Below are 21,553 nucleotides of genomic sequence, written 5' to 3' on the forward strand. Positions count from 1 at the left end.
ACTCAGCTTGAGTTGAAATGTGTGCATCCATTTACAGTAGTATTTCGATAGAAGATCTCGCATATTATCAAAAGAGAATGAAGATGGATCCTGCAGGGGGGGCCAATTGGCAAAGGAGTTAATACCTGAGAGTTGATAACCAAGACAAAAAGAAAGCATGGCATTAGTCAATTCACATGCATGAAAATTCTGCCATGATTGTTTTTTGCTGGCTTCTCATTCTTCAACACTCATTATAAGCCAAAAACAGTGGGGGGATAAATGGCTGGGGTAGCGACAGTCAAAACAGGAGGTTCAAGGGACAATGCGACAGGTGATATAGATTGAGACAGACCTGAATTGGCCAAAACAGTGGCAAGCATTTGCAATACCTTGGTTTGACTGTGTAGAGCTGTGGAAAATGCCTCCTGCTATTGAATGAGAACCAACAACACCACAGTAAGGACACCTTGCTCTTGCTGATCAAATAGCCCACATAAAAAGTCATAAGTAGCACTGTCATCCATCATAGACACAATGGAGGACCAATCAGAGACTGAAAACCATGCACACACAGTTGTTTCCACTTGTCATTATAACCTGGACACACAACACAACCAAGAAAATTAGTACAACTCTTTTATACTGTGTCGTGTATGCCAGTCACCATAACATACACTGAACACAATAATATAAGGCAACTGTATGCAAGCAGTAGTAACATGGTAATTGAGTGAACGCGTAGCATGACAGGGTTTACATAGGCATTCGCCTATGGCCGGATCTACTGGAAGTTCACAACACTACTGTTTTGTGGCGCACTCTTGTGGGTGTCAGTACACTGCTAATGCATACAGCTTTCAAGTTTATGTGCATTACAGAAGAATGGAAGTCATTATCATATGATGAGTTGCACACTTAAAAAGAGAGGCAAAAATATGATGGGTATGATCAATGGCCCAAAGTGGGCGACTTTTTGTCACCACGTGCATGCCAATATGAGCACTGCAATAGCAGAACTAAAACTTTATAAAATACAGGCAGGCCATCTGTCTTGCAAAAGAAAAGGATTGCTTCAAAAACGTACGCGCGCACGCGCACCTATGTGTCTCCGGGTGCTTATAACCTACCAGGCCGGGTGTCAACACTAAACATGAACAACACTAATGCACTCTAGCGGCAATTCTACCTGTCATGGAGAATTTTTACTCTCATCATTTACATACACATCAGTGGTGCATGTGTGTACAAAGTTGCTACTCTGACCTCCAACTGTGTCTTCTGGGTGGTTCACTTTTTTCCTTTGTCAGGCAGGGTAATTCTGTTAATCCATCACCTGACATTTGACCAGTGGTTATACAAAAGTAAACTCACTGTGTATTTAGTAATATATTTTCCAACATTTCAATTTAATATTTTAACAAATTGTGAACTGTACATTTTGGATGAATTTTTATAAACAATAAACTATTCAAAATAAGGAATTTTATGCTGGTATGATTTTTAGTACATCCATGTAAATGTAACAAACACAACGAAATAAATTTAAAAGTTATGTTAACAAAACTATTCTGCAGATCAAATGGAATCTGTACCTGGGTTATGCAGCTTCATAACACAGGGGAAGAAAAGAAAAAAAATATTGATATCAACACCATATCTTTGCCAGGTTAAGAACTTTTAATGCTTTCCCCACATTTATAGCTGTAATTCAGAATTTGTGATCAAAATACAACAAAGTAATGACTCAACAGGAAACGAAATTGCCACGAGCCCTAACTTAGGCAGACCCACCCACCTAGTAGCATGTAACACTTCACTTTGGATTGATAAGTAAAGGCAGAGGCTACCTCTAGTTTGCATTATATCAATAAACAGATTCATGTCAGTGAACAGGATTCTTGTATCATTCCATTAAAGTGGTTATTTTTTCAAGTGAAGCCCTGGTTGCTAATTGGTGTACCATTTAGGCAGCAAATAGCAAAACACTCATATGCATGTGAGAATCTGAGATGCAGGTAATTTTAATCACAGTACAGTTCCATAATGTGAACACACATGGAATGTTTGTTAACAAGTCGATCATGATATTGTGAAACAATCCTTCCCATGACACATCATAGTCAGGTCTCTCGAAAAATTTACACAAGCTTATTTGTGATTCAGAAATTTTCTAACACTCTCATCTGAGGCAAGCAAGGCCTCTGTCACATGCTGACTGTCATTACTGTTTTGCAGACAGAAGCTAACAGGACGTTGTGTTTGCCAATGTACACCCTCTGCCTCCACATTTCATATTGACAACTTGCAGGATCCTGTTGCAGTCCATGCTGCACAACATGACAGTTGTGACCTCTGTGCCTTTTTCACCACACATGCCATCTGGATTCTTTTGCCAGACACCAGTTTCTCAGAACTACCCATGTGGGAATTGGCGTTAAAACTTGTCCTTGATTCTTGCCACCCACTTGGCCTTAATTTATGGTAATTTCTTTGGTCTCGGAACTTCTTCTAAATATTATGTTCTTCACTCCCTTTTAGTTGTCTATATCTCTCATTTTCTAAATATTTCATTTTCTGACCTGTCTACTTCCCCAGCCTCACCTCTACCACATACAATGCACTTAGCTTTCCACTATTATAAATTCATGCACTATGATTTGTCAGTAATCTCTGTATTTTGTATTCTCCTACGTTCCTTCTTTATAAGCTCTCAGGTTTTCAAATCTTTTCCATTGCAGACTCCAACAATCAGCCTTTAGTTCTCATCCTGTCTGGTAAGTCTCCTCTCATCACCCAGGATTCATAGCGACTCTTCCTATTTTCTGAACCTCATTACTTATTTTTCTCCACTTCTCTTCCTACCCCTTAACCCTTTTCCCAGGAAGAGGAACCACTGGTTCCACAAGCTAACAAATTAAAATACCTTTATGTGTGTGCTCACCTACTGCTGCTTGGTGAATATTTTTTTTAATCTATCCAGTTATATTATATTCTAAAAAGTTGATAATTTTTGTTGATATAAAGTTTGAAACCTGTACTTTCAGAAGGTCATAAATGTGTACTATCAGAATTATGGCCCAAATTTTTGCACAGAATTGATAGCTGGGGCTGATATTGTCAGCGTGCATCTTTCTTCTTAAACTATGAGAGCAGTTTGTTGATGTTTCCTTGTCAGTTACGTGACTTGCTGACTATTCCATTCATCACAGTACAGTGAGAGAATGAACAAATTGTTTACATGTGTACAAAATATTGTATCTTGTTATAGGTATGAAGATCCATCTCCTGCATCATTTGAACATGATTTGCCTAAGAGAGAGATTAATGTGTACAATGCTGTTTTGCTGTCACTGAAACATCTCTTCAATTTATCCTTATTAAAATATCCTACAGAATTCACTTCTACAATAACTAAGTGGGCTGTTGTAATCTTCAGTAAGTATTTTGTATAAATTCTTATTTTAAGAAAGTTAATGTGATGACTTTTATGAATATAGCTTCACTGTGTTTATCTGTAATTTACATCTGTTGGTACTTTCTTACAGTGCAGTTTTTTCCTGTGGTTGTTAAATTTATGCTTTTCTTCTTCACATTAATCATAGAACCATTTTACACTTTTATGCTCAGAGCAACAATTTTTTTTTTAGTAGAATCTGGTTGGTAACTCCAGAAACTGCTAATAACAGAACTTATTTTATATAGAAGTAGACTTGGTATACATTTAAACTTTCTCTCTTCAGATCATAATAAAAAATGAGAGGGATGAAATCAGTTGTTAGTTGTTGCATGTTGAACATAGCAATGAATCAAAATTAGAAATTCACATAATTTTTCAGTTTGGTGAAATCTTATTTTTAACTACTTTACAGGTTTAATTGCATTAATGTTTTGTGCAACATTAATACATGCTGGAGACTTTCTGCAACAAGGGGAGATGTGGGCAGTGATTCTGGTAGCTGTCTTGGCTTTTCTGATGATGCTTAGCCTGGCAGTAATTGCAAGACAACCGGTGTCTACAAAGGATCTATCATTCAAGGTCTCATATATCACACATTCATGAATCTAATCAAATATTTATGATCCAGTTTTTATTAGAATAGTTTAAGAGAACATCTCATACAATATACCAAATGAGTACATAAAATTACAGCATTGGTCTAGTGGGCAAAGAAGACTTTTGAGATATAATTCAGATCTCCTTATAACTGTGTTGGTGGCACATAGTCATAAAAAATATTGAGAACTGGGTTCCACTCAGTAAGAACATCATCATTTTCAATATTTTTTTTGCTCCTTCTATATATTGTTTAGCTATATGTCTTCAATGACTTTCCTATTTAGTCCCAGACAAAGTCAATATAGAAATCAATGCAAATCTTAAGTTCTAGAACAGTGGTGCTAGAATCTATTAAACAATGTCTTTCTATTAGCTGTATGTGTTACCCAAAATTGAGACAATGTGGGTGAGTGTATAGTTTGGTAGATAAATCGATTCATAAGTAGATACACTTTATTGCAAATTATTATTATTATTCCTTTTTTTTAAAAAAAAAAAAAAGTGGATGTAAGTGAAATTTTAATCACCCACCGTTTTTCTCAGGAGCTAATCATATTAGAGTTAGTACAGCACTGCTCATAATAATCGATGTATCTGAAGGATTAACACTTTTTTGACTATAAGCATAAGAGAGATGCAAGAAAATGGCACTGCATCATTCATGGGATTGTAGCTCAAGGAAACGCAGCCGATGTCATGAGTTTGAGTTCCATGTATCTTTCTTACTATCTATGTAGCTCTGTGGCATAGTCAACTGACTTGAAAGGACCCACATGATGGTATCGTTCAGCTTGATTATTGCATAGAGCAAATTTTCCGTTGTTACAATGTTAACATAATCATTGTGGAGAAATGACAGTCATCAGAATGAACAGTTCATAGTTCTTAATAAGATATGTTTAGCCCTCAAAATGGGTATGGTTACTTTACCATTTAATACCTTGTCCAAAAGTCAATACAGGTTCTTGGTAGAGGATAAGACTAATTTTCCTATTTGATTCATTTTGTCATTGGCTTTATGTTTTCAATCTCATTGTGTTCTGCAAACCACTCGTGTATCCCACTGGAAACAGGTTAATTCCTCAGAATATATTTTTGCATTGATAGGCATATACTGAGAGCATCTAGTTGACTGTCCTTTGAAGAATCCAGCTCTACAGGAACACATCCAGCACCACCCTGTCACAGACATCCAACCATTTTGAGATGAATACATTTGGGCGTAGAAAGGGCACCTTTTACCTATATACTTGTACTAGACCATCATTTGCTGAAGAAAATACTAATTATCAGAAAATATTACTTTTCAGTTGGTCAGGATTGACATTGTTCTCAGTATGTGACGATTTAGTGTCTGTGGAGTCTGTAACAGCCGCACATCTGTTTTGTATTCCATCATCCCAAAGCAAGCACCAAACCATATAACTGATAATGGAAACACTTTAATATGTATAAAGTGCACCACACTCATAAAAGGAATATTGCAGGATACAGTGACAAGTTCATTATATTGGACTGTTGTCACAAATAAGCATTTATTTTCTGCATGCTGTTTGAGCACCGAGGTATCTTGATACAGTCTCGTACATTGTCATGCAGTGCTATTATGTAGATATTTATTTATTTGTTTTGAAATATCACACAAATTATCATACAAAATGTAAAAGATGACTCAATTGACACACACTGTATTCTTGTGAGCCTATTGCAGAGAGATCAGTGGAGTGTGAAATAAAAACAAAGAATAGTCTTCTGATGAGGCATGGCTCATGAAAGAACTGCCTGGACTCAAAATGAGATGGTGCAGGTGAAGCAGGAACATATGAGTATGCCACTTACATGTCAGTTGTGAAGTGAGCTATCTTTATTGTTATACCCATGTGCTTTGTTCAGGATGTAGGCTATGGTGATGGCGTGGTGACAGAAACTTATAAAGTACATGTTTGCCAAAAAGACTTTATTCTACATGAAAGAGTAAATGATCAAGTGGAAAAAATGAAATCAAATTCTGGTGTCTATTAGCTGGCAATATCATGGTAATGGTGTTGCACTGCAGTTCCACTCAAACACTGATCCTGGAGCGTATACACTTCTTGTTGATAAACATATTGTCCAATAGTGTGAACATGGGAGAACAATGGATGTGTGGGAATAGAGATGTTAATATGGTAATATCAAATCCAACATTAAGTATTCACTTGTTTATAATGAATTAACTTTATTTTGATCATGTCGGTACAAACATATCCGCTCAAATACAGAATTCGGAACACACTACGATCAATAGTTTTCAAAGAAGTTCGTTCTCAAATATGAGGCGGTTGACTCTTTGTCGATAACCGCCACAGATGAATGTCTGGAATGAAGCAGACCTTCCTTACAATCACAGGGTACTGTGTGTTTTGTGGATGCACTGAAGCAAAAGTGAAAATGGATGGAAAGCACCAAAGAAACTTCCAAACACGTCAGTGGGAAGTCCAAATGCTCTGCAACTAGGTACAGATCCTTTTAAGCCTGTGCAAAAAGTGGGACAGTTGGAAACATTAAACAAGCGCTACTTTTGGCCATATTCTGTTTGTAGCTTGTCAGTTGTCACATGTTGACTCAAAGATTATGACCAATCATCAAGAAGACAAAACTGCAGAGACTCACCCATTGCCTCCTTGTGTTTTAGTAGTAATACCTCTCTCTGTCTTGTGTGTAACTCCATCTTCCACTTTAAACCTCTCTGGTTTTCTAATCTCATCCGGTGCAGACTCCAACAATCAGTCTTTCATTCTCATCCCGTCCAATAAGTCTCCCATGACCCAGGGTTCTGGGTGACTTTTCTGAACTATACCCCTTTTCGTAAACCTCTCCAGTCCTTCTCATTCACTCCTCTTCCTTCCCCTCCAGCTCTTCTGCCAGAAGTAGTATCCACTGTGTGTGTGTGTGTGTGTGTGTGTGTGTGTGTGTGTGTGTGTGTGTGTGTGTGTGTGTGTGTGTGTGTGGTGAAACTATAGTTAAAAAGTTGTCAAGGCAGAAAAACAGTTGACAAATAACTGGCTAATTTTAAACCATAAAAAGAAGACAAAGGTTGTGTGATCAGTCATTAAGTATAGAATAGGTGTGAAAGCCAATTCAAATATTGTAAGTCCAGCTCAAATACCAGACTGCTTTAATGAAATCTTTATAACTTCAGCAAAGTCTGATGTAAGTGTAACAGATGATCACAAAAAAGTAAATCCCTTTGGCCTAAATAAAAACTGTGCAAAATTCTATAAAATTTTTCAAAGTTTCTGTGAAGGATGTGGGAAATGCAACCTTAGCATTTAAAAGGAAGATATAAGATGAACATCATCAAAAGCAAAACGAAGATAATGGAATGTAGTCGAATTAAGTTGGGTGATGCTGAGGGAATTAGATAAGGAAATGAGACACTTAAAGTAGTAAAGGAGTTTTGCTATTTGGGGAGCAAAATAACTGATGATGATCGAAGTAGAGAGGATATAAAATGTCGACTGACAATGGCAAGGAAAGCGTTTCTGAAGAAGAGAAATTTGTTAACATCGAGTGTAATTTTAAATGTCGGGAAGTCGTTTCTGAACGTAATTGTATGGAGTGTAGCCATGTATGGAAGTGAAACATGGACGATAAATAGCTTGGAGAAGAAGAGAATAGAATGTGGTGCTACAGAAGAATGCTGAGGATTAGATGGGTAGATCACATAACTAATGAGGAAGTATTGAATAAGATTGGGGAGAAGAGAAGTTTGTGGCACAACTTTACTAGAAGAAGGGATCTGTTGGTAGGACATGTTCTGAGGCATCAAGGGATCACCAATTTGGTACTGGATGGCAGTGTGGAGAATAAAAATCGTTGAGGGAGACCAAGAGGTGAATGTACTAAGCAGATTCAGAAAGATGTAGGCTGCAGTAGGTACTGGGAGATGAAGAAGCTTGCACAGGATAGAGTAGCATGGAGAGTCTAAGGACTGAAGACCACAACAACAACAGCATCAGCAATTAAAAAAAAATTCAGTAATGTGCTGGAGTCCAACCACTCTTCAAAAAGAAATTATCATCCTATTGAATTTTCCCAGTCAAATCTAAAATATCTGAAAATGTTGCTGTTACCCAAATCCAAAAATTCATTTGCAATTCTGTTATTCTGCACAATCAATTTAGTTTTCAATGAGAGAAAGACACCATAGATGCATTTAACAGTTTCATTAAGAAAATAAGTACATCGTTAGACAAGAGCAATAAGGTGGCAGAAATTTTCTGCAATCTCACATAGAAGTTTGATTCTGTAAACCATGCATTGCTTATTTACTAACCTGAAAAGTATGGCATCAGGGGCAGTGCCCCACACAATGGCTTCAATCCTACATTTCAAACAGATATCAAAGAGTTAGTATCTCTTTAAATGGGGCAAATTATTATTCAGATTGGAAAAAATATCTCAGGGTGTTCCATAAGCCACCATATTAGACCCTATCCTAATTCTCTTTTATGTTAATGACTTGCCATTAAATATCAGATCCCCGTCAGTCCTATTTGCAGATGATGCTTCAGTCTTAATTGAAATTCAAGATTCAGAAAAAAATCCCAAATCTCTGGTTAGTACCCTCATTACTATAGAAACTTGGTTTCAGCTAAATGGGGTGAAACTAAATGTATCTAAGGCTCAAGTGATAAAATTCAAAACCAGTCAAAATGTGAGCACATTAAGATTGTTCACAACAATCAAGATACAGAAGAAGTTGGCTCGCTGAAATTCTTAGGTTTAAATGTGGATAAAAATGTGAGCTTGCAGCACACATTGAGTGTCTAGCAAACAAATTAAGTGGGTTTGCATTTGCAATACAAATATTATCAACTGCAACTGACATGGATAAATGAAAAGTAGCATATCAAGCTGCTTTGAATCCATTATTAGGCATGATATTTTTTTTTTTTTTGGGATGACTCAATAAATATGGTATGGACACTACAAATACAGAAAAAAATTATTTGAAATATGTGCACTGTAAATCATAAAGAGCGATGTTGTACACTATTTAGGAAACTAAAAATATTAATTCTGCCATGAGATTATTATCTTTCTGTACTCCAGACTGAATTATTTAAGGGAAACCATTTTGTTCATTCACATGATGCAAGTAACAAAGAAAATTTTATGCTCCCCAGCCAGCATCTTAAACTGTACACTCAGGGACCTCAGTACATGGGAGTGAAAAGTTATAACAAATTAAAAGGGAACACACTTATATAGATGTATTTAGGTCCACTCAAAAGAAAGCTAAATGAGGCAGTTACACTGAAATCTTATTACTCAGTTAATGAAATCATACAGCTTAAACTGGAAATTTAAGCTGAATACAATGTGTTACATATACCAAGAAACATCAATATAGTATTTTGTTTATTTTACTGCTGTTATTTATTAGTATAAAAATCATTGTAACTGTGTTAGAAATTTTTGACTCCTGTATGCAAACCAAATGGATTGTGAATGTATGTTGTCAGATGAATGAACCACAGTGCCATATGTTTGTGTCTTCAATCCTATTTTCTTCACTTCCATCACCTGACAATTTGTTGCCATTTAACTGACTTATTTAATGAAGAAAAGGAGGTCAGGGATCATCTCCCACCAGGAATGCATTCTTTACAGGCAATGTTGATAATCATAATGCATGCACAGCTGCAAAAACTCTGAGGTATGCTTGTGCTATTTCTTGGCTTGCAGAATTTATTTTACATATAATCAATAATGTGCATGTTTTGTACAATGATATTTCTCCAATGGCAAAAATATCTGTGCTGTTAATGAAAAACCTATGGATACAGTTGGAGGAAGAAGCTAGAATGTGCACAAGAGTAAAAGTTCTTGCACTGCTAAACAATAAGGACATCATCATATTGAGCCCTTACTTTGCAGATGCAAAGTAAGTTCATCTTTGTAACTGAAGAACAGGCAATTTTTGGTTCACAATATGGTGTAAAAAGTAAGGATATCAATAAAATTTTTGGGTAGTAACATACAGCACATTCACTTTCACTGAATCACAGATATGTTAGTTGTAAAAGACTGTTATGTACCTTCAGCTAAATGCCTGTTCTCTGTGGAAGTCAGTGCAGTGCACTCAATGACTGCAATCAATATTGTTTCACATGAAGGTATTCATACAGAATGTGATGATCATTTGGCTGCAATATTCGAAAGCTTGTTTAATTTGTCAATTTTTCCTGAATCCCAGTCACTCTCTCCCAAATATACGTGATCTCCATTGCTGGTATTTGTTTGCGACTTTTTAATTCCATCAGGTAGCATACTCTGCAATTAAAAATTGGCAGGAAATTTGGATAAAAAAGAATTTTCACTGAAAAATGGAAATTATCCTACAGAAACTCACGAACTCAAATAGTGCTTTACAGCATGATGTAATGATGCTATCATAAACTGATACCAAAGCAAGTACTACTTTCTGTCACTCATATCTGTATAGTTGAGAATTGCTGTCAGTAGAAATGTGATAGGGGTACATAGCTTTGATTATTTAATTATTTAATAGTTTGATATTAGATTATGAAGTTCCATTAAATGTGAAACACAAATTAAATATATTTGAAAATTTTTAAGCTAACTTTTGATACTTAATGTCATGAATGTGCTTATGTCATGTCATGTCATGAATGCCCTTATACAAGGGAACTTCAGAAAGTCAGTTACTATGGCAATTCAAGGGAGTTTTATTGGAAGCTGCACAAAATGACATAGTTGTGCGACACCATTCTTCAGAATAGTCACAAAATCTCTGTAAAAACTGCTCAGCACATTTACCACACACACACACACACACACACACACACACACACACACACACACACACACACAAAACTTCAAGGTTTCACAACCAATGGTTGCTTCCTCAGAAAAGAGGGAAGGAGACGGAAAGACGAAAGGATGTGGGTTTTAAGGGAGAGGGTAAGGAGTCATTCCAAACTCTGGAGCGGAAAGACTTACCTTAGGGGGAAAAAGGGACAGGTATACACTGGCACGCGCGCACACACCCATCCATCCATCCATCCATCCCAGTCAGGTAAGTCATGGAATGTGTGTGTTTGTGTTTGTGTTTGTGTTTGTTTGTAACACCATCAGTGGGCCAAAGACCATATGTGAAAATTTTCTGGAAAGTATTGTGTCTGTTTCTTGGATATAAATGTATGCACCATTTATTTAAAATGAAATCTTGCTTCAGGTTCCATTGGTGCCAATGATTCCCGCTCTGAGTGTGCTCATTAATTTGTATTTGATGTTGATGCTTGACAGAAATACATGGATTAGGTTTTCTGTGTGGTTGCTCATAGGTAAGTGAATATGTAATACTTTACTGTTATGTTTCTCAAAAGATAATGTGATATTAATTGTGGACATGACATTGACGGTGATACAGTAAGGCAATAGATGGTTGTAGATGTAAATCAGTCACTAATACATTTATTTTATTTTACACATTATTAAATTTTGTGTTGAAGAAAAATATCTTGTATAAGAATAGTGGTGAAACACTATTGATTACTTTTATTGTCCTAATTTTTCCATTCCTTCAGCTATAGTACCTGTTAGTTTTTCTTGCCTTTTCCCATCATACTTTAATATTATAGCGAGAAGCAATTTTTTTTTTTTTTTTTTTTTTTTTTTTTTTTTTTTTTTTTTTTTTTTTTTTGGGTGGGGGGGTGGGGAGGGGGCGTGGAAGGCATAGGAATAGCAGGTTAAATGTTGGAAACAGTAAAGTGCTGCTTTGATTTGAACTGGCTTGAAAAGCATCATTCTCCATTCTGCCTTTTTCTCACTATGACACAACAGCAGTAACTGAGCTGACATAACTTGCAATAATCTAATATTTTCATTTCCCTTAGATGTTTTTCATCCACTAAGACACTAATTTTTATGGTATTTCTGACATCAGCTGACTATAATCACAATGAACTGTAAAATATTTTTAGTCAGACTTCCACTTCTTATAAAAATTCATATTTCTTTTCAGAAAGCACTTAAGTTCCTCAACAGCACTGTAATTTCAAATTTATTTAACTTAATTAATTTCAAACAGCAGTATTATAGTTTTAATTAGGTACAAGTACAACACTGAGGCTGAGTGTAGCTCACCTAGCCTCAAATAAACTATCACAGATTCTTGAGACATCCAAGCTGTCCCCTCATCTGCTGGGCTTTGTAAAAGTGACTGTACTGCAACAGGAGTATACAATCTGAAGTGTTTTGGATGCAGACAAATTCTGCACCCATCTTCCCATGTCAAACCATATAGTAACACCAGCAATGCCAGGACTGTTTCCATGTCCACCTCAGGCATTGACTCTGGTGACAGTGCTCACAGTGCTGATGATACTCATCTCAGCAGCTGCTCAGAAACAGGTGACAGAATTCCTGATGAAGGTATAAGAAGCAATAGAGGAACTGCTGGTTCAGTCACCGAGGACAGATGCGTTCACCTGTGTGGGAGTGGAGAACTGGCTGCACCAGGCAACGTGAAGCATGATGTAGATGAGCTTGGAGGTGATGGTGTAACATCAGCCCCCCCCCAGTCATCCACATGAAGTTGAAACTTATCATGGTGCCTCGAGCAGAGGCTGTCCTGTGTGTGGATGTCATGAAGTGGTGGATCCCTGGCACCTGGTTATGGCAGCTGAGTCCACTTAGGACATTGTCTGAAACTGCACACCCAGATAGCCACACCTGACTGGAACAGGTACAATGGCTGCATGGGTTAGTGTTTAGGTGGAAGGTGCAGGAGGTGAAGCAGTGTCTTCAGCTTGTGCCCATTGCGCAACTCCACCAGGTTTTTCTTGCAAAACGGTACAAGGAGAGAAACTGATCTGCGGCAGTGTTGGCTGACGAGCCAGCAGCATACATTTTCATCTGAGTTTTGAACCATAGAAGTAGTCATTTTGCCTCAGTATTAGATTGTGGATGGAACAGTAGGGAAAGGATTTGAAGGATACCATAGGAATTGCAAAATGCCACAAACTCTTGCAATGAAAATTGTAGACCATTATCAGACACCAACATTGTGGGCAAGCCTACAAGTAAAACATTTTGGACAAGGTTGTGATGGTGGCAGTTTTGGATGGGGAATCATAATAAAAGACATACAAAAAATGAGAATGTGCACCAATGACCAACAGCCAATAAGCATTCAGAAAGGGGCCAGTGAAATCCACATGTCTATGGTTCCATGCATGTGACAGCAAAGGCCGGGTATAGGACAACACCTGGGAAACTGCTTGGTGTATTGCACACTGTGAACAGGGGGCAACCATGCAGGTAATATCACCATCCCAGCTGGGCCAAAACACCTGATGATGGGTCAACACTTTTATGTGTGATATACTCTAATGATCTGCATGTAATAAATGGAGAACTTGCTCATGAAGCACTGAGGGGATAACTACCTGAAGGGCCACATGATCCATGTCTAAAAGCAGAACACCATCCACAACAGATAATTAATATCAAAATGTAATTATTGCAGAGGGGATCGGATGCAGGAGAAGGTGGTGAATCCCACTAACCATGTTGTACAAATGACCCATAAAACAGGATCCAAAGCTACGGCCTTCACAATCCATGTGCTAGTTGCAGGAAAATCATCAACCATATGCTGTGCAGCAACATCAATGTGGAAACAAAGCAATTCCTCCTGAACAAATCCTGGATCCTGACCAGCCGACAGGTGAGAAATGGCTCTGAGCACTGTGGGACTTAACATCTATGGTCATCAGTCCCCTAGAAGTTAGAACTACATAAATCTACCTAACCTAAGGACCTCACACAACACCCAGTTATCACGGGGCAGAGAAAATCCTTGACCCCACTGGGAATCGAACCCGGGAACCCAGGCGTGGGAAGCGAGAACGCCACCACACGACCACAAGCTGCGGACGTCGACAGGTTAGACAAAGCATTGGCATTTGCATGTTGATTCATAGAGTGGAAATGAATCTCGTAGTTGTAATGTGAAAGGAAAAGAGCCCAGTATTGAATAGTGTTCTTCTTTATCTGGTAATGATGCAAAAGGACTGAATAAGGAAACCAATGGTTTGTGATTGGTGGCCAGGTGAAATTTGGTATCACAGAGAAAAATGTGGAATTTCTTTACAGCATATCCAATGGCAAAAGCTACTTTTTCTATTTGAGAGTTCAAAGATTGAGGGGAAATCAGTATTTTTGAGGCATAAGCGATAGGCTTCTTGTGACTCTTGAGATATCTGAGAGCCATTACTGTCCCCAACCTGTGCTGTGAAGTGTTCATTGCAAGAACCAAGTGAAGGCCTGGTTGGTGCATTGTTATGCAGAGTGCAGACTGCAATATGGTTTTAAGAGTGGAAAACACAGTTTCACAAGCCAGTGATCAGTGAAACTGAGTCCCTTTGTGGAGAAATACATGTAACAGCTGTGCTGCTGCAGTTCTGTAAGTGACACTGGGAGTGGAAATGATACAATAACAGGAACATGTTGATGCAGGGATTTGAGAGCCTTCCAAGAAATTGCAAACCCATGATATATGATAGGAGGTTGAAAAAAAGTGATATTTTTCTAAATTACACTTCAACCCAATTGATTGGAGTACAGAGAGAAAGAGTACCGAGATTTTGTAAATGTTTGTCAGTGGAGGCACTGGAAACTGAAATGTCATCTACATAGCTTGCACAATCTGGCATAGATGCTGTAAGTTGTTCTGAAAAAACAATGAAAAATAGCAGGTGTGCTGTTGACTCCAAAAGGCAACTGCAAGTATTGGTACAGTCCGAAAGGGCTATTGACAACTAACATATGTTGTGACTCTGTCACAATAGGGAGTTGTAAACAGGCATCCAACAATTTTTCAGAAATATTGACGACCTGATAATTCTGCAAAGGGTTCCAATATAGACTGTGCATTCATGGGAACTTCAAAATTGCCACAGAGGCATAACCAGCTTGATGGTTTCTTTCCTACAACTAAGGTGGTAGACCACTCACTTGATGCAAGAGCCTAAAAATGCCAGATTCCATGAGGTGATCCTATTCATCCTTGACTTGTTCTGTCAGTGCCACTGGAACTGCATGGACCTGGAAAAAAAGGAGGCCAAGCAGAAGGTTTCATGGTAATGTGCACTTGAAAACTGTTGGCACATCCTTAACCAGAAGAGAACAAAGAGGAAAACTCTCATCATAATGAGTCTTAAGTGATTATATGGCACTTTTTCAGGCACTAAATTCACTTCATCTGAAATGGTAAAACTGAAAAACTTAAAAGCATCTAACCCAGAAAGATTCTTCGTAGGTGTGTTATCTACAACAAGAAATGTGACTAGACTACTGATTTGTAGGTCACTGGAGCAGAAAGTTGGCTGAGAATAGTAATACTCTGTTTATTGTAATTTACAAACTTTCATGATGCAGGGCGAAGTGGAGGGGAGCCAAAGTACATATGAGTTTGTGTGTTTAACAAGGTTACTACAGCGCTTGTATCCACTTGTATGTGCAGAACTTCACAAAAAAACAATAACTTCAATGAAAAGCTCTTTGGCACAATAGACATAGCCGATGCAATGTTTACATCCATATCCACATCAGGATCATTGTGCTGAATTTTTGCATGTAACCTTTTCTGTTGCAATTATGGCAAGTAGCCCAGCGTTTTGAGCAGCCTGGGGTGCTCATGTCTAATGAAACAATATGGGCTGGATGGGAGTGTGGAATGAATATATTGGTGTTTACTGGCCTGTTTACTTTTTTTGGTGCGGCTGTTACTGCACACAAAACCAGCCACCTTGACGCTATGATCATGTGGGAACCACTGTGACCATGTCTTCCTCCTGTGAACTGTCTGAAGCTTGGTGTGGAGGAGAGGGTTGGATTGCTGATACCTCATACCATGACTCAATTGGGTTATCTGCCACTTGCAACACATCGAACAACTGTGCAATAGCTAAAATGGGGAAGAGGGATGGATTTCAACATTGGAAGGTATGCTCTTGTACATCATGACCTGGATCTAAATGAATGATAGCATCTCTCACCATCTGATCAGCATACAACTCTTAATACGCATTGGACACAAAGTGACGACGACGATGACGTAACCTGTGGAGTTCAGATGCTCATGCTTGATAGGATAGATGTGGTTGCTTCCTAAAGCAGTAAAAGTCAACTCAGGATGCAATAACATGGATGTGCTTATGGTAGTATTTTGAAAGTAGTACACATATTTGGTCAGACGTTAAAGAAGATGGATACTGAAGAGGGATGACCTGATATAGGGCTCGATACATTCTTTGCAGTATCTATGAAAGGAACAAGGCAATGTCATAAAATAGCATCAGTAATCGCAAAACCTTGAAAGTCTTGGTGAAGATGTTATACCATAGTTTGCATAATTCAGAACAAAAGTAGATTGTTTAATCCTAGAACAACTGGTTGAAGGGGGGATGGTTCATTGCTACTAAACCATCATACAGTTTACTACTCACCATTTTATTCAAAGGAAGAAATAATTTATAGGTTATGAATTAGTTAATTATTATTAGATTTCCAGTATTGTCTTACATAACAAATTAAGTACAAAATATCCTGTTTTATACCGTACTAAAATTGTGAATTTTATGAAGCTTTAGAAATCTAGGCTTAAAAAGAATATGGGAATTTTTCCCATTTCAAATTTTGATTCATATAAATAGCATAAAATTCACGAAGAATGAAAATTTGCATACCACAAATAGTGTTTCATTCTCTACAGAGTTTCCCAGTACAAACTGTAAACCTAATAAACCTTATTTTTCCTTTCAGTTCCTCACATACATTTTCAATTCACTTTATTTAATAGTTGCTGAGAGATTATTTGCTCACAAATAAATAAAACATGATTATTACACTCCTAAGAAGTCAAAGATAGGCTGATAGTAAGAGAGAGTTGCAAAAAGACATAAATATAAGTAAGAGAAGACAAGCAGTACAGAAATTTGAAAATTTTGAAGAAATACTGCAAGAGAATCACGGGTCTGGATTGGTTAAGCCCATATCACACACAGTACTGGTGATCCACTGAAGACACTATTGTTATGAATCATCTATATCTCTTTCTTAGTTACCAGTTTTGTCTTGATTGTGTCAGTGGAAAATATTAATTCCATCAGCAGTTTCACTGCTATTTCTGTCATTTGTTCTATTTAGTGACATTTAAGCTTCCTTTCTTGAGCACAGTTTGTGATCCTGCACCATAACATTCTGCCAGTAACTCTGCCAACATGTTTCCCCACACTTCATACTGCAAGGTGGTATGAACACTCTTAGGATCATAGTTCTCACAATGGTTTGCTTTAGATAAAAGTTTGTCATTGTTAGAGGTTGTCAATATAAAATTACAGCTGTTGCTTTTCCGGCAGAATTTTTCTTTCTATGTCTCTGTGTTTAGTGCAGTTTTTCTTCCAAAAACATTTCTTCTAAATTATCTGTAAATTTGTTCTGACATTTCGCTCATTTCTACCAAATGCAAGTTTATAGATGGTAAATTTGTCTCTACAGAAGTTTCATGCCCCCATCAAAAACGTTAGGTACAGTTTCAATTAAAGTATCTTCGTTAACAACAGTCCTGACTTTGAGTGATTTTTTTTTTCCTTTGATACTGTACAAAGTAAGTTATTGCTAAGTGGTCATTATTAGCCTTTATTGTGGACTCCCAATTTAGATTATATTTTTCCAGTTTTGAGCCTAAGTGTCCACTATTCGTCTTCACTGTAAATTCTGTCTGCCTGCTTTGAGCCCAGTTCTCAATTTATCCTGTTTAAATAATTCATTCTAGTCCATCTTTATCCACTTCAGTTGAACTGACAAAAATATCTTTGCTTGCATCCGAACTGCCCAGTCATTTTCATCCAGTTATAAATTACTATACTCCCAAATATTAAAATTTTAGTAATTCTTGAATACTTAGATTGTCATTTCTTCTGTAGCCTTGTGCAAAGATCAGATTTTTTGTTTGCTTTCATTTATTCTTGTTCCATGCATGCATAAAGTTCCTTTGCAGCTTCCAAATCAGTCTTCCTTCAACATCTATATTCTATGCTTCTTTGCAGAATATTGCATATATAATTTTCATCAACATACATTTTCTTTTGTATTGTTTCCCTGTAATAGAAAAACTATAAATACATCAGGCAAAGATCTATAATTGCGACAGCAGCCGTACGTATTACGCTCCACCCTTCAGCTTTTAAGATTTAAGGCTTATAGACACTGCATAAAAGCAAAAATTATTGTGCAGCAGTGTGTTTGTAAGTCAGAGATAATGTGTCAACTATATGTATGTATGACTTTGAGAAGGTTTCACTGTCCAGTGGCAAAGAAATGTTGTGCAGTGTGATGTATGAGGTTCAGTCCTTAAATAATGCAGCTTGGACTCAATAGATCTTATGTTCAATTCTTTGTTCATTTATCCTTCCACATTGCTCATGCCTGCTTTAATGAAATCCAAAACATAACATCAAAGCATAAGATTTGTAGTTATTTGTGTCTCTCTCGAGTACACATTTCCATTCTGTAGATATTAATTCAAATCAACTTAAAAACGTTACATAAGTGTCTAACCTGAACTAAACAAAGCTAAATCAAAGTAAATGATATTGACTCAATTGTCGCCAAAGAAACAATAATATAAGACGTGTATTTGTTCATGAACATTCCAGAACAATCCACAAGTGAAAATAATAAAATAAATTCCATTTTTGAAGTTATGTATCAGATTTAGTTTACAGAATGTCACTTGAAGATTATTTCTTATTATGTGAAGATATTTGGTAATATCTACTAACAGTTGTTACAAAAGTTAAGTACTAAAATAGAAAACTTCCTGTTATGTCACATTACATTTGTTTTCAGGGCATTTGTTGTTAATTATTTGTCAACAAATTTTCATAGTGTAAGATCAATGTGTGAAACTATATCCATGCATAAATAGAAAATTATACTTGCAGAAAAATTTCACCTCCTGATTGGAAAGCAAAATATGCTGATACAAAAACCAATTTAAATCTGGCCAGAATTTGGGTTGTATGATATAGATAGTTAATTGAGCAAAAGTTCCACCAGTTTCTGATTTATTATAGGTGTATAAACAATATCAACCAGGTGGTAGGTAAGTACAGGTCAAGAGTAAAGGCATCCAAGAAGTCCAACAAGAACAAGAAAATACCAGCTATTGTCTGAACATATGGGTTAACAGAATACTAGTGAATCAAAGAGCCTTAGGAAGAGAATAATAAAGAGCAGCTGATCTCACTGGCGATGATATCACAAATTTTCACTGACATGTGAATAATAAGCTGTGAGGGTAGGTTATGAGTTGTGCTTGGGTATATGTCAGTAGCACTTTTACAAAAGACAAAGGCCCTAAGTTTGAGTCTCCATCTGCCACACAGTTTTAATTGCCACGATGTGTCATGTATATAGTTTAAACAAAAGAGACAAAGGAAAATTATTACTTAATTACATTGTAATCATACCACCCAAATGCAGGAAAGAAGAAAAAGGAAGAATACTGTTTCAGTAAAGTACAGCATAAGGAAAAAGTTCAAATGGTACACACATGTGCTGCAATATTTCAAGCAATATAAGATATGTTCAAACACAGATCATCAGATTTGGCCAATAAATTTCACAGAACAGGGAAGTTATGAGCTGAAAAAGAGGGGGAGAACACAGCACTACTAAATATTAGGAAGTTACATGGGTTGTAAGGATGATATCAAAATGTACTGAGATGTACAAAGAGCTACTATTCAAGAAAAACGTTCAAAAGAAGAAATTTGCTTTCCATCCAGATACATGGTCAACATGCAAAATTAGTCTGCCAAAATTAAAGAAGGAACAATATCAGGAGAAAAAGAATCAGTTAATAACAAACTACAGGTTGCATAAACTTTGTGCAAGAAAGTTATATGCAGTAATGGAGGAGGAAAAACCCAATGTGGTTAATGTATGTTTTGATATACAAAAGAATAAGCCAATACTGAAGTGCTCCATGGTAAAAGTATCTGTTCAACACAGGTTTGGCTGTACAATTTGTGCATTATAATTCAATCTCAAGCACAGACAAAGGAAATAATTACTTTTTATACTTGGCTTGAAACAGATGGCCTGAAAGGGTGCAACCATGTTGCCTTTGCTCTGTTGGATTTTCTCAGGAACCTTGTGGTGCCCCATTCAGAAAATGGTCCCAATGAAATTGATTAATTTTGTGACTCCTGCACCAGTGAAAATAAAATCACGGTCATGATGTGCACACTAATGCCCTTAGAGGAAGAAAGCAGAAAATTTAATGAGCTGGTACGTTATTTCTCAGTTCATGAACACAGCAATATGCCTCTTAACAGTGTGTTTAAGAAAGTGATAAGAGACTACTGAAAAAAGGAAGAAAATCTTTCACTGCCTGAATACTATAAAATGCTGGAATAACTTGGCATTTTCAAGATACTAAATAGCATTTGGGAAGCGAAGGAATACAAGTGCACTTAAACTGTTATGATCTAAGATGCCTTTCAAAATAACTACTCAGCAAGTGATGCCTTATTAAAAGTCTAAGAAGGAGGTATTCCCATTACTATCAGACACTTATTATGCAAGTCCTGTAGAGGTTGGGATATGGAAAACCAGAAATTGCTGCCAGGAAGTGAGGGGAGCAGCCATCTTGGGAAAGAACAACACGGCCAGTAAGGAAAAGATAATGGATATCTTGAAATTTGAGGCATTTTAATGTATCGGAAGTGGCAAAAGACATTGTTGAAAGTGGTAAATAAATTTCCAATTTAGTATTGTTATCACCAATAACATGTGTTGTATTTCAATAATGTTTGTTGTTATTGTGCACTTCCTCTTCCCAAATATTTATGGACAAGTATGATACCAAAGTTTATACTGTAGTACATTATTGTTTTTCTATGCAAAATGTACAAGAAAGTAGTTTTCTTTATAATTAACGTTAAAGGTAAAAAATACACAGAAAAAATCACTTTGAATGTGTATATTAACCCTTAACCAAAGAGGTATGGTTTCTCGGACTGCGCAAAATTTTTTGAACTCTCTCTCCAAGGCCAGTTGCGGTGGAATGCTTCTATACTCCCTCTACCCTCCTTAAATTGCCAAGCCTAAGATGTTTTGTTGTTGGTTGCATTATCGCCTTCTGTGTTTATTGTTGACATGAGTTACTGATAGGTGTGGAGTCTCCTAGGCCGCGCCTTGTGAACTACATACCTGTTTTCTTCAGTATGGTACCATATAGCTCAAAATGTGTTGGCACAAATGTCATTTTTAAGTTTCGAGAGTTTGATTAAATTGTTAGTCAGTCTATGGAGGAAGGTGTCAGTGATATAGATAATGAAATAAATGAAAGAGATGATTTTACATTAGCCAGTAATCACAGTTCTGCTACCGAACAAGGGTGTCATTCAGAGGAAGAACTTCAGGAAA

General features: G+C 36.9%; 1 protein-coding gene across 3 annotated transcripts in view; it reads left to right on the forward strand.

Annotated features, from left to right (window-relative positions):
* Nucleotides 1-21,553, forward strand: part of LOC126353927 (cationic amino acid transporter 3) — a 356,276-nt gene that overhangs the window by 329,224 nt on the left and 5,499 nt on the right. For all 3 annotated transcript variants that reach the window (XM_050003182.1, XM_050003183.1, XM_050003185.1), the window contains 3 exons: nt 3,251-3,417; nt 3,852-4,018; nt 11,286-11,394. In XM_050003182.1, the coding sequence (XP_049859139.1) occupies nt 3,251-3,417; nt 3,852-4,018; nt 11,286-11,394 (443 nt within the window). The remainder of the gene's footprint in view (nt 1-3,250; nt 3,418-3,851; nt 4,019-11,285; nt 11,395-21,553) is intronic.

The sequence above is a fragment of the Schistocerca gregaria genome, chromosome 3 (assembly GCF_023897955.1).
Source record: "Schistocerca gregaria isolate iqSchGreg1 chromosome 3, iqSchGreg1.2, whole genome shotgun sequence".
In the NCBI taxonomy this organism is placed as follows: Eukaryota; Metazoa; Arthropoda; class Insecta; order Orthoptera; family Acrididae; genus Schistocerca; species Schistocerca gregaria.